Raw genomic sequence first — 13,544 nt, forward strand, 5'->3', positions numbered from 1 at the left:
TGTCCAAAGTAGTAGTGGCTGCTGGAAGAGGACCATCACCAAGCGGCTGCCCGACTCGACCACGAACGGAAATTTGAACCGCCGCACAAATTTAAGTCGCCCGTCAGCTATAATTCCACCATGGCCAACGAATCTCTCGCAAGGGGAGGCTGCCCCATACCATTCTACTCTGCGAGCTTGTTTCCAATCGACGAAGGGTGTAAGTTTGATGAGCTACAGCATGACGGGTCAAGTCGTTGACCTTCCATAGTTATCGAAGGCCGGTTATGCCAAAACTTGAGCGCGACCTTGCAGTGTTGCTTGCCCTGCCCGCTTACAGACTGGGTCTACCCGGATTACTTCAACACTCTGACGACGGCAGCCAACTGGGTCTGCGTCGCAAGCGCAGCATGCTGCCTCTTCCTCCTGATATCATGGGCTGTTCTGCCTGTTGATAAAACCTATAGACATTACCTCAGCATTTGCTTGACAATAGCCGTGTTCATTATGAACGTAAGTAGCCTGCCCTTCGCCTGCCCTTCGGATAGGGACGAGGGAGACTGACTTTCCCTTCAGCTTGGCTTCGTCGTGCCACTTGCCGATCAACCAGAGCAATGCTACAACGACATTACACCGCACAGCATGAAATCTAGTAAAGTCTGCGGTGCCTCTGGGGCCTTTCTCTTGCTCGGAGGCTGGGCCGGTGTCATGTGGGTCTTCTTGCGATCGTTGTCCCTGCATCTCCAGATTTGTTGGCAAGTTGTCGTGGGTCGCAACTTCATGATTTTTGCCCAAGCTACGGGCTGGGGTATTCCGCTTGTTGGCATCGTCGTTGCCCTCGTCTTCAGTGGCGTGTCCTTCCGATTTGGCGCTACCTGTCACATCAACCACAAGAACAGTCTTGCCGACTTCTGGATACCTCTGCTTGTATTCGCCGGTCTCACGGTCATCATCCAATTCGCCACTTTCGGATATTGTATCAAGGTCTATCTTGCTTCCCTGGCCGATAACAGTGCGTCGACAGAAGGGTCGAGCTTGCCCACGTACAGCAATAGCATCCAGACGATGAGCCCCCGCCAAGCGTACCGCCGAGTGCGACGTGTCATTTCTCTTCAATGGAGAGGTATCGCTATTGTTCTCATCATTATTGCCGACGTCATCTTCTTCTCTGTCGTCTTCGTGTTCCAGGACAACACGGTCCAGGCAGTACATGACGACGAGAGCATAGCCCAGGCTTGGATTCTCTGTCTGGTCAGCACCAAAGGTGACAGGACGAAGTGTTTGGACAAGGCTAAGAACATGGTTGTCAACGAGGCAACTATCACGGCGGTCCTGATCCTTCTGGCGGTAAGTCACGCGCCCCTATGCCCTATACACTTTCACAGGTGACTGACTTGATCCAGATGAATGGTATCTGGCTGCTCTTCCTACTGGGTCGCTGGGCCATGGTCCTTGGCTGGGTTGACCTCTTCAGCTCCTGCCTAGGCAGAAACAAAAAGGAATTCGTATCGGTGGATGCCAGATACGATGTCAAGAAAGACACACGTGCGTACGAGATGCTGTCTAGAGACTCGAGCGCTGTTGTAACACCAATCTCTCCAGTCAAATCCCCCATCGTAAGTCCCAACAGCGAACGACGAAGAACGCCGGATTACTTTGGGCAGACCGCTCGCTATCAGCCGCCGATGCGGTCGTTCTCGAGTCCTCGACCGCCGCAAACACCTCCCACCTGGGATGCGCGAGCAACTTACGCTCGGCCCGAGTCACGATCCCGAGGGGACGGTTTCGATGACATGAACCCACTTGGGATGAACCGCATATAATGAGACGAAGCGGCTGGTCATGACGGAACGAGAAGAAGAAGAAAAAAATTCAAACGAAGAGAACAATGCGTCTGAAATCGGACGAAACCATATTTCAAGCGCCTACTTTCAAGCGAGCGCGCGCAACAATACCCGACACCCTAAAAGGAGTGGCACCATTCGGCCGAAGTTGGATGTTGCCCGCGTTGATCCGCGCTGACGGTGAACACTGACCAGTGTTGTAAAAAGAACTTGAGAAAGATGATGTAATGTGGAGGAACCACCGGCCTCGTCGGCCATGTCAATATGTCAAGAAAAAATCAATGTAATATCAGCGTCGGCGTCTCGGTCTCGTTTATGCCGCGAAGGAACGCGAAGAGTATGTTGCCCCCACAATTTAAAGACCCGAAAGAAAGGATTGTGGGAAGGTCGGCGGCGGGAGCCTCTCTCTTATTGATGGATGGGGGCCATGGGCCTCGGCGCTTCAGTATCGGGGCGGGAGAGGGAACGGGATCGGCGGAACGAATCACGATTGACGGACATGTAGGAGCAGTTGAGAGTCCGAAAAATAGAAGAGTCACGCGACTACTTAATGCGAGATGGCCTTATCAAGTACCGGATTGTGCATGTCCTAAGTTCCCCCAACGGCCCAATGGGTGGAAACATAAGGAAACTACCGAACAAGGATGGTGGTGGTGGTGTTGTTGTGGGTGGGATTATGGGATAAGCCCGCCCGGAAGATGCGGAATGGTCGGGATTTTCACAAGTGATGCGAGGAGCAGCAGCGGAGGGGGGCCAAACAAATCTCAGCAATCGCATTAGAGCGAGCCATTGATCAAGTGCCATGTCATTCAATTCCATTGCATCCCAATGCTTTCCGCTCCGGCTTCTTCGGAGGGACCCAGGTCTTGACTCCTGCTAGGCTTATGTGATGTAAGCGGGAAGTGCAGATTGATTGTTCGGGCGGTGGACGGACTTTTTCACTCATCTGCCCATTCTTTTGATTATAAGTAGATTGGGCTTCCAAACGGCAGGAATTTTCACAGACGAGTGTAGCCCCTTTTTCTTACACTTGTATTCAAACGTCTCGTCATTGATACTGAGAGACTGTGACCGAAACGTGTGCATGACTTCTGACGACGAGACATCAATAACGACGAACTGTTGATCCTAGCTTACACCAACAAGGACAGTCATATCAAGTCATTGTTTCAGGTACTGAACCGACTGGGTTTTTAAATTCACTTGATCCAAGCCACCACGAACAACAAAACAGAAGAAAAACGTTTGATCCAGCGTCAGAATTGTTGACGATCAACAATTGTAGGCGGTACTGAGGTTTGGCCTGAAAGTTTGGGCGGCATCGAATAACATACCGAAAGCGAAAACCACGGACGACAGCGGAACCTGACCGAGAGGCAAATAAAGAAGGGAAGGGAAATCAGACTGACAGGAAAAAAAACCCATCAATACCGCCAAGACGGAAACGGCCTGACGTCGGCAAGGGCTGTGCGCGTATTGGGTGTAAGCATTTCACCGGGCGACATCAAAACGAGACGAAAGGGAACATTGCGAAGGAGCGAAACGAGCAGTCCGAACATTGAAGCGTTGCGTTCCCGAGCACGTGGTCGAAACACTCTTATACCTTGCCCAGGCTGAAGTCTCTCGAGGAAATCAAAAGTAAGGAACACCTCGTTGTAGGGAAAAGGCAAAAGCAAAAGCAGAAAACGGGCAGGTTCAAAGTGTGTGAGGTCATCTTGCCCGTTTGTTAGGTTATCGGCATCGTCGGGACAAGCTCTGCAGTCTGCACCCCTCGTCCGTCGTCTGTCGGATCTGAGGCTTTGTCCTTGCAGCAGGGCTGGCGCTGGAAAGAGACTAGTTTGACCCGGCTTGACACCACCACCTCCCGCACAGAGCCCACCGCTTCCCGATCCCGCCAAGGGGAGCCTCTCAGCGGACTCACCCCTCAGCCCTCAAGGTGGTGACACCGGACTCCACTGATTGGACAGCAAGTTCCATAACCCCAACCTTATCGCTTATCGTATCGGAACATTGGTGATGCCGTTTTCCGAGATCTTCAAGCTGAACCCCGGCACGCCGGCCAGGGTTTGGCGCTGGAGCGCGGGACGTCCCCAACCTGGGACGCCGATTGATGACATCGAGCAACCGAGCACTCCGCCAGCTAGAGGCGGTGTCTACCTCCCGAGCATAGACAATTCTGCGACAACTGAAGATCATGGAGCCTCCTCCACTGGCCTCTTCTTCCGCAAGATCTCAACCTCACCCCAGCCCTCTTCACCAACAGCAACAACACATTCGAGATTAAGAAGGAGAACCTGCCACCTCGGTTTCGTCAGATTCTCGTCCTTTAGAATGTTTCTCATCCTGTCCCTCGTCTTCCTCGGCGGCTACGTCCACTACCTGTGGAAAGCAGAGGCCGCTCTCGGTGTCCCCTGGGTGCCCGACCCGGAGGCCCAGCTGTTCCAGCAGCGGCCCCTCTTACCTCCGGCCCAGGAGACCAGCATCGACACGTACTCGCTGCCGCTGCACACAAAGGGCCGGGATATTGTCGACGAGGAGGGACGTCGCTTCAAGCTCCTATCCGTCAATTGGTATGGCGCCAGCGACGAGCTCAACATCCCCGGCGGACTCGACGTTCAGCACCGCGACGTTATTGCACAAACCATTCGCGGGCTGGGCTTCAACAGCGTCCGCCTGCCCTACAGCGACGAGATGGTCATCACCGATCCCCCGATCCCGGCCGAGCTGGTCGCCGCCAACCCGGACCTGATTGGCCTCAAGGCCCTCGACATCTTCGAGGCGTGCGTGACGGCACTGACGGACGCGGGCATCGCCGTCATCGTCAACAACCACATCACGCACTCGACCTGGTGCTGCGGCGCCGACCCCTGCGACGCCCACTGGGCCAACGACCACCTCGGCCCGCTGTGCCGCATCAAGCAGACCGAGGAGGACTGGATCCAGCACTGGGAGAAGATTATGCTCCGCCTCGTTGACAACCCGGGCGTCATCGGCGTCGACCTGCGGAACGAGGTGCGCGGCGTGTGGGGCACAATGACCTGGGACAAGTGGGCCACGGCGGCCGAGAAGGCCGGCAACAGGCTGCTGGAGATGAACAAGGACTGGCTCGTCATCGTCGGCGGCACCGAGTCCGGCAACGACCTCACCGGCGTCGCGAAGCGGCCCGTCGTGCTTGACGTGCCCGACCGCGTCGTCTACTCGGCCCACGTATACGCCTGGTCCGGCTGGGGCAGCCTCGAGGGCCGGTACTCGAAGCGGGCATACGCATCCTTTGTGAAAGCCATGCGGCACAACTGGGCCTATCTCGTCGAGGGCGACGTCGCGCCCGTGTGGGTAGGCGAGTTTGGCGCTCCGCACCAGCCCAGCATCGGCGACGCGAATTACTGGAACAACCTGCTGCGCTATCTCAAGGTCATTGACGCCGACTTTGGGTACTGGGCCGTTAACCCGCGCAAGCCAAAGGATAACGTCAAGGAGACGTATGCGCTCGTCGAGGACGACTGGGTCACGCCCGTGCTGGATTACCGGATGAAGGACATGGTTGAGATTATGAGGGCGTAGTGCGCTCCGCAGTTTTGGCTGGATGATGAGGTGTGCCTGCTAGAGTCGCGAATTAAGGAGCTCTTGGCGACGATGTGTATTTGATGACACGGGAGATGGAAAATGGTTCCCTGTTTCTTACCACTTCCCCTCTAATGGCGTTTTACGGAATGGTTCTTACTATAGGCACCTTGGTTTATTCCCTGGGAGTGCCAGCTTCGGATACCCGGCTTTGGTCAGGCACGAGCTAGACGGTCACTGACGATTATGTCATAAAAACTGGCGAATAAGTCATACGTTGGGATTAGGATGGCAGTTTTGATATAAGCAATTGGATTTATGAATGGCCACGCAGTCAATGAATAAAAGACCATTGGACAATTACTTGATCCCTCTCTCGTCCCGTGTGAGGCATTCGCCATGGGTGATACAAAGCATTATTGCTATGGACTGATATGTTTGCGCTGATCATGCTAGTCCACGTGGGAGGACACGATGAAGAACTCGGTGGATGGTCTATAATGGCTATGATGATGGGAATATCGGTCAGATGGCACGTCCGTGGCCTTGATGCTTAATCTGTCTCTTTACCCAGAGATGCGACCATTGTCCGTGAACAGAGACTTTCATCCACGCCACTCTGTGAGCCCTGGTAATAGAGGCTCACGGATACCTTAGGTATAGCTGCCCTCGTCTCTGGAATGTTTCCTCCCCGCAAAACGTGCTCGCTGAAACAGTCGACCCCTCCTCTCCAGACAAGCAATCCAGCAAGGTGACCCCAGCATCATCAGTGAAAGCTTCCGTTATCGATAAAGCAATGGAATGGGAGACGCAGGTGCCACCTGACCTCCGGTTCCCGTCATCAGGCCATCACCTTATCGATAACCACAAATTAAAGTGGAGTCACACCCCTCAGTGGGTGTGCCGCCGCGCGGGCGAGTTGGAGGTGGGAGGTCCCGGAGAGTGGTGGTGTGTGTGGGTTGACGACAAACGGCCAGAGGGAAGCTGCGGATGAGCTGCGGCGGGGAGATGAGGAGAGGCCATTCTTCAGACCTCACCTTCCACCAACCCACTTTCTTCGCGCAACCAAACACACTTTTCGGTCGTCGCAACGACAGTGTATTTCCTTTTCCGTCGGAAACGGGCAAAGCCTCAAGATTCTATACTTTGACAAATCGACAACAAAGGGGAGGGCGGCTCGTATGTTGCGCGCGAGGCGAAAGGGAGAGAAAGACTCCAAGGTGCGGTAGATGGCGGGCCAACAGGGTCAGTATCATGATCGCGGCTTCCGTGAGGCTGTGTTGGGGAAGTGTCAGGTCCAGACCTGTGTCGATCGGGTACGTACGACGCAACTTTGCTTCTTTTGCATCTCTGCTTTCGTTTTCTTTAGGGCGACGCGAGGCCTCCGCAGCTTTTCTAGTAATGACCTGCATGCTGACTCTACTTCTTAGTTTGGCGACGGAGCTATCGAAGTGATCCGGCAACGCGAGCGCGACCACGTCAACGGCATCGAGAATGACACTCTTGTGCAGGGCGTCCCGTCTGACCAGATTGTGACTGGTGTTGAGGATGAGGATGCGGGCAGCTCACAATCAACGTCCTTGGAGAGGAAGATACCAAAGACGCCGTACTTTAGGAACAACCTGACAGCTCTGTCGCAGAGATATAATGTTGGATCCCCTCTTCCCGCTTCGTCGGATGCCGTGAGGAACGACCATTTGGCTAACGGATCCCCCCTTTTCCTAGCTCTACTTCGCTGCGTACGAGAACCGAGTCTTCGTCTATCGCCCCAAGGGCATCCCGAAACAGGCACTCCCTCGGGAGCCGAATCTCATTCTGGCCACGAAGCCTGACAAGATCGCGCGGCACATTGGAGGCACGCTGAGTTTGCGCTTCTCTCATCAGATCAACCACATCGCTGTCGGGTATCTCGGGAGAGAGGAAATCCTCGTTTCGGTCTACGACGATGGGTCGGTTTTCGCGTACTACACCCGGAAGATTGCAAAGTACATTGAGCGCATAGCTTCCGGTTGTCGAGAACCCAATCCGGTGCCGACGTACTTTCTGCGCGAGAACGTGGGTATTTCGGCATGGGGCATCGCGATCCATCAAAAGTCGCGGCTCATCGCCATTAGCTCCAACAAGCGGGAAGTAACCGTCTTCGCCTTTGGGCTCTCCCGCCTGCCCGAGGATATGGATTCTCATGCGAGACATTTGGATTTCTGCGAAAGATCGGTTCTCAAGAGGAAACGAAACTGGAGGATTTGCATACCCCTGGGTGAAGGGGGTCACAACATCCCCAATCTGTCTCTCTGGGACGATCATCAGGGCTACGCTGAGAAAGTTGTTGCGAATGATATCTACGGGACGACCTGGATCTTGGACATATGGAAGGCCGGAACGGCGCCATTCAAGATATCGCACAGAGCTAACGTCCAAGGGCAATGGGCGTTCCGCAATCCAATGTAGGCCCTTGTCGGACATTTTTATGCCACGTCTGCTAATCCAATTCCAGGGGCTGGGGCGTCATTGTCCTTCCGTACGAGAGTTTTCTACCTGCGCGATCTGTGACAGACCTGCTGGGCATGGAGGAGTCAGACATCATGAACGCAAAAAACTCCCATGCTGGGCGATGGATTGAGATCCAACGGGGCCTCTCTCGCATTCGTGATCACCCTGCGGAGCCGATTGCTCAGCGCATGCCGGAACCGGAAGCGTTTGGCCACCACCACGGAGCGGCATGGTTCCAGCATCAACAGCCAGCTTTCCTAGCTGCTATACTAAATAATCAGCAGTTTCTCGGACTTCCAGCGCCTCCACCGCCGCCGCCTCCTCCCCCTCCTCCGGCACCAGGCGACAATGACAATAATGCAGACGGCGGTGCTGCACCTCCTGCGAATGCCATTGCACCTCCAGGCGCCCCAGCGGCACAGAATGCGGTTTTGTTCACCCCGGATCACGAAGACGATGACGACGACGGGTGGAGCGAAGAGGAGGAAGAAATTCCGGTCGCAGCATGGGACGATTTGTCTTCGTCTTTTGATAGTGAAGAGGATGACGTGGGTGGACCCAATGGCGAGGATGCGAATGAGATCGTCTTCATCGAGGAGGCGCTTTCTGCAACGGAGGAAAACGTTGGGTCTGGCGAAGGCATGACGCAAATTTCGCCGCCAGAGATGCTTTCCAGCTTCTTCAAAAACACGCCGGACTACGACATGAGCGAATTCCAATCTTCCTGGCTGGATATGGTCTATACGCCCCACGATGGCAAAACGTACGTTGCCCCGACGACAGTCATTGGACGCCTTCAGTATCTTCGTCGACCCCTGGTCAAAAACCGAAACACAAAGGAACAGGACAGGGGCGCCCTCGAAGAGCTGGGAAGTCGGTGCTGCATCTTGCGAACCTACGAAGAGGACATTGAGATGCGCAGCATCAACCCGGACGACGGTGCGGCGGTCTTCTGCAAGGACCCAATCAGCTGGATGTACCCCCCTCACCCCTTGCTGCAGCATTCCGAGCGGCTCAACATGATTCTTCACATCCCGGAGCTGTCGCTTGTGGTGATCGGATCCGCCATGGGCCGGGCAATACTGCTGACCCCGACACGCTCGCGCTACCACATCCCGGGGAACGGGTATAAGCTGAAGCAAGGGTTCCGGATCGACCGGGTCCTGCCGACGCTTTCGGACGAAAAGGCAGGACGTCGCCCGCCTCGGGGACTCTATGGCATCGCTGCTGGTCCGATTCAGGAGGGCGGCGCGACGGGGTGTTTGCTGCGTGCTGACGATGCCCCTATTCCGTCGCCTGCGTCGAGACGGTACAGGCTCATGCTCCATTATCGGGATCATAGTATTTTGAGTTACGAGATTAGTCGGGATGACAAGAATGAGCACGTTCTCATCTTTTGAGAAGCTGTTTTCCCCCCGCTTTTTAGTCCTTTTCGGACAATGATGAGAAGCCAAATCGAGATTTGAAGAGAGAGGGCAAGGGCATTGATTCGTCGAATACGTTGGAGGCTCCGGGGTGGCAGTGATGCATTTTCTTTAAGGACAAAGTGATGGCGTTTTCTTGAGGCATTTTAAAGGTTTTTTCCTGATACCCGGCCTAGTGAACTCCCCTTCTCTCTTCGTGGACTTTTGCTCGCGGAAGAGGGAGAATTTTTAGCAGAAAGATAGCTAGGCCTTTTGACGAATACGATGAACATTAGCAGTGAAACGTGTGTACTACTTGAAAATCCACTGAAGAGACTGGTCTTCTCCTGGAAAGTGACTGATAGGGAGAGGGAATGAATGGGTGGGTGCTGGGGTGATGACCGCGCTGCTTAGTTTCACAAAACAGGTCTCTCTCGCGGATTCTCTTTCCAAGTGCGATGTGATACCTTACTTAATTATAGATCAAATGATATCCAAACTTCACGATATGTTTCTTGAGCTGTAGTCGTGACGAAAGTCACTGATGCTTGAGATGAGATCATCTGTGGATGATGTATCCGTTGGCCAAGGTGGAAATTTTATCCGCCTTTCGTCCTGGGTTCTTACTTTTCGATGTTTTCTTGTGGCGGCAACTTGTCCGAAGCCACTGTTCTCTTTTCTCCTGAGGGTTTTGTCTTGTGTATGGTTTGTAAAATGCTTTTTGCCGGCTTGGAGTAAGCTACATGTGAACGCCGGCCGGAAGCTGGGCGTAATACGGATTGGTGGCTGTGGTACTTGATCGAGGAGAAGATGGAGTTGCATCGTGGTGGTGAAGCTCACAGAGTGTGAAATACATATGTAAATCTGCTTCGCCCGTCTCTATGCTGCTGCGAAAGGACGGCTCTCGTGGTTTAGATTTGATGGGGGACCTCCTATGATTCCCTGGGGCGTGGAGGCTTTAGTTGGGAACTATCAGCAGCGCGTTATGTGTGATATTATATTACGTAGTGATTAATCTGCGATGATGTAGGGGTGTGTGTGTTCGAAGAACTGCTCGTCAGTGAGCTCATCGAGTGGGAGACCGATTCTTCTGGAATCCATGAAGTCACAGCCATCGAGACCCGGATCACATGTCACTTACCGTGAGTAGCTCCGATTTAATACACATACAATAATCTTATCTGCGAAGTTAACATCTATAAAGGTCTCGTTCATAAGGGTGAGCAGAAGCAACACCAGGCTAAATATCGTCCATTATCAGCATGGAAAGACGATATTCTGAGCAGGCCGTTTCGCGTACTAGTGGACCAATCCGCAGGCACGATAAAGCAGAGCAGCTAGGACATAATCTACTAAGTACACATCATATATCATGGCCAGGAAGGAAAGTCGCTCTGTAGCCTGACATCGCTGCTGCTGACATCTAGTGTATTCGGGTCTGTGTACGCGACGGATGCTAGGTAGTCAAGGCTGGCTTTGGACCGTTGGCTAATGTGCTATTGTGTAGATAGCAGCACCATGTTCTGGACAAAAGCAAAGTGCATACCTGAGCACGATTGAAATATAAGAGGCAAGCCGAGCAGATCTACACGATCCTGCTGTCTGTCTAGCTCGACTCGTCCCCACAGCCCCCTAACGAGTTCATACTGGTCTTACTGAGGACTCGAGCCATTGCCAAATATCTTGCCCAGGCAAGAACCCCAACAAGTTATAATGCAACAGACACTTCACTTCATCCAAGCCCTGTCTCCAGCTATGGGAATGACATGACACGTCTTTTCGACTCTCGCACCGATCTCAACTTGCCCCGGCCTAGACAAACGTACTCATTCGGCCAGCATAGAGCGTAGCCATGAAATTTGCGGAACAAGTCTAATTGGATGGGTTTTCAACCAGAGAGAACGTTCACTGCACGGAACATACCTAGAGACTTTGGTTGTACGATGAGATCTCGGAAGCTTCGGGCGATGGTGAGACAACCTCTTCGGTCAGACCTTTTCATCCTCTATGAAAATACATGCAACAATTCCAGAGCAATTTCTGGTTCTCTCTCTATTCCGAGCAGTCGCTGCGTCATCTAGATTTCTCGGAGCATCCTAGGACGCCTTCCCCCCACTCCCTTATCTGAACATAGAAAAGGTCCATCGAAGTAGTTCAGGGTAATGTCGAGTTACTCTTACACACCAATCCAGAAATCTTGGCGGATAATATGTCTCCAAACGGTATAGAGGACTCTAACTTATAACAGCCCATCTGATACCAAACGCTCCCACGCAGGGAGTCATGTTCTGTTTAGCAGCATGGAAGATTTTAAAAAGATGTGAGGTGCAAAAGGGCGTGTCATGATACGGGTATGACGAAGAAAAACTGCCGTCGTTTGATCCAGCCCCTCGAAAGAATCTCCCAGTCGCATCATCAGACATTCCAGAGATCTCGCTGCGTATCGCGGCTTGTAGCCTTTGTAATACTTCTGTAATTGTTGGCCCTTGCTGGCCATCAAACACAGAGCCGCCTAGATCCAAGTATTCGCGACAAACTCGTTACCGTATAGATATAGGCTGGCCAATGCAGACAGGTTGTCGTAACTCACTTGTACAGCCGCGCAGCCGATGATCCAGAGAGGCGTGGAGTCCCCTTCGGTCAAACGCGCTCAGAACAGTAGCACCGCGTAAATCGCTGTGTCGTCTCCGGAATAATCTTTTCCATCGTACCCTGATCCGTAGGCTTGACCGGGATATCTAGAGCATTCACCAAGACTGATTCACGTTCGGTCAACACCTCACATCACAAAAGCAGAATGATTGAAATAGAATGAAAAGTTGTGTAGCGTCCTGCATTCCCGGCCAGCAAGTCCCAAGGGCGTAGACTGCCGATGAAGATATAGGCCACGGGTGACGCCAAATTGAGCCGGTAGCTGCCCTAGATATAGGTAGACTAGTACGGATTCTTCATCTTTGCCAAAGTCGTCTGGGTGTTTGGCTAGGAGACATAGAATACAACCCGTTGACTTATACGCATCGTGGATGTGCCATCTTTATCCGTAGGATCTCCCATGTTGTGAAGCAGGTTTGATGTTGCACTTACGCACTTGCGTCTGAAGAGGTCAAAGATGCAGGACGATGTCGAGTTGATCAGTGAGAAAGGAGCCAAAGCTGAACTTCTTCCGCCCGTGTACGTGTGTAATATCGTTAGTTGGTGGTCTGAAGCTTCTTCTTATATCGTCAAAAGAAGCCTCTCATCTAGGTCTCGGTACTTCCATAATATGGTGGAAGTCTCGTCACTTGCCAGACCAATTCAACTTCACACATCCCATCATACAAAGCCATGTCGTTGCTACTCTCTTCAGAGATAGGCCCATCTCAAGCAAGACGCTAATCTGTAACCCCGACTCGACTTGCCTGAACCTCATATTCGTAAAATCCTTCTAGAAGCAGAAGAACAAATAGGGGGAATGACCGAGAAAAGAAGGGGAAGCTCACGGCCTTCGGCCGGCCCGAGCGGCGGCGCAGAGTGGATCCACTTTGACTGCCGGAAAGGAGCGAACGCCCCCGAAAGTGGATCCTTCTCCCGCTAGTGGAGAGGGAAAATGACATTTTGCTCTGACAAAACGACCGGGGTTCCGATTGGCTCATCTGGGCGCTGATAAGGCTAAGGTTTAGCGCAGGTCGACTGGCGCCGGGAACAGGGAATCTCTCTCTTGGACGACCGGCGTCGCTAGGATGAGAGGGAGAGGCACACTACACACACATTGGACGTCATCTTTTTTTTTTTTATCGGTTGCCCCCCAACTTATGGGTCGCGATGTCCACATGTCGGGTGGTTTCAAGTAGGCGGACGTCGTCCCGGACTGGGCAATAGTCGGGTTCTTCTCGAACACGATCACCGCCGCGCACTTAGTATAGAGGCCCCCGTCTCAGGAGGTCGAAGCCGGCAGTTCAGTAGCAGAAGATATGGGGGACCAAAGCTGGGGTGCAGCAGTATCGGAGGGGATAGCGCGCGATAGGGCATGATGCTCTGGCGCGATGACATATGCTCATGCAGCGATTTGATGCAGATAATCGCGAAGCGTTCGACTGGTCGCGCGGGAGCTTATCAGGTTCTTTGGGTGAGGCGGACGTCACCAATATGCGAAATCTCCAATCTAGCTCATCTTTCGTTTTGATGCGCAACGTGTCTGCAGATTGTCATTGTTTGAGGCGCTTATCCGGTGCAATGAGTGTCTTTCTGATGGTCATGTTAGTAGCTTGATTAGGAGGCACGCCTCTTT

At 53.0% G+C, this 13,544-nt stretch overlaps 3 protein-coding genes across 3 annotated transcripts; all 3 read left to right on the forward strand.

The window, feature by feature from the left end:
* Positions 1–486: 486 nt before the first annotated feature.
* Positions 487–1,802, forward strand: N0V96_001954 (uncharacterized protein; the record flags this gene model as incomplete). Its single annotated transcript, XM_065756384.1, has 3 exons — positions 487–492; positions 556–1,326; positions 1,365–1,802. The coding sequence occupies 3 exons, from the start codon at positions 487–489 to the stop codon at positions 1,800–1,802; spliced, it is 1,215 nt and encodes a 404-aa protein (XP_065614753.1).
* A 2,037-nt stretch (positions 1,803–3,839) lies between these two features.
* Positions 3,840–5,384, forward strand: N0V96_001955 (uncharacterized protein; the record flags this gene model as incomplete). Its single annotated transcript, XM_053195136.2, has 1 exon — positions 3,840–5,384. One exon carries the CDS (start codon positions 3,840–3,842, stop codon positions 5,382–5,384), a length of 1,545 nt encoding a protein of 514 aa, XP_053047407.2.
* Positions 5,385–6,613: 1,229 nt separating this feature from the next.
* Positions 6,614–9,274, forward strand: N0V96_001956 (uncharacterized protein; the record flags this gene model as incomplete). The annotated part of the gene is made up of 4 exons (XM_065756385.1): positions 6,614–6,700; positions 6,815–7,033; positions 7,110–7,828; positions 7,879–9,274. The coding sequence occupies 4 exons, from the start codon at positions 6,614–6,616 to the stop codon at positions 9,272–9,274; spliced, it is 2,421 nt and encodes an 806-aa protein (XP_065614754.1).
* Between the last annotated feature and the right edge of the window lie 4,270 nt (positions 9,275–13,544).

Source organism: Colletotrichum fioriniae, assembly GCF_027942845.1.
Source record: "Colletotrichum fioriniae strain IMI 355084 chromosome Unknown scaffold_2, whole genome shotgun sequence".
In the NCBI taxonomy this organism is placed as follows: Eukaryota; Fungi; Ascomycota; class Sordariomycetes; order Glomerellales; family Glomerellaceae; genus Colletotrichum; species Colletotrichum fioriniae.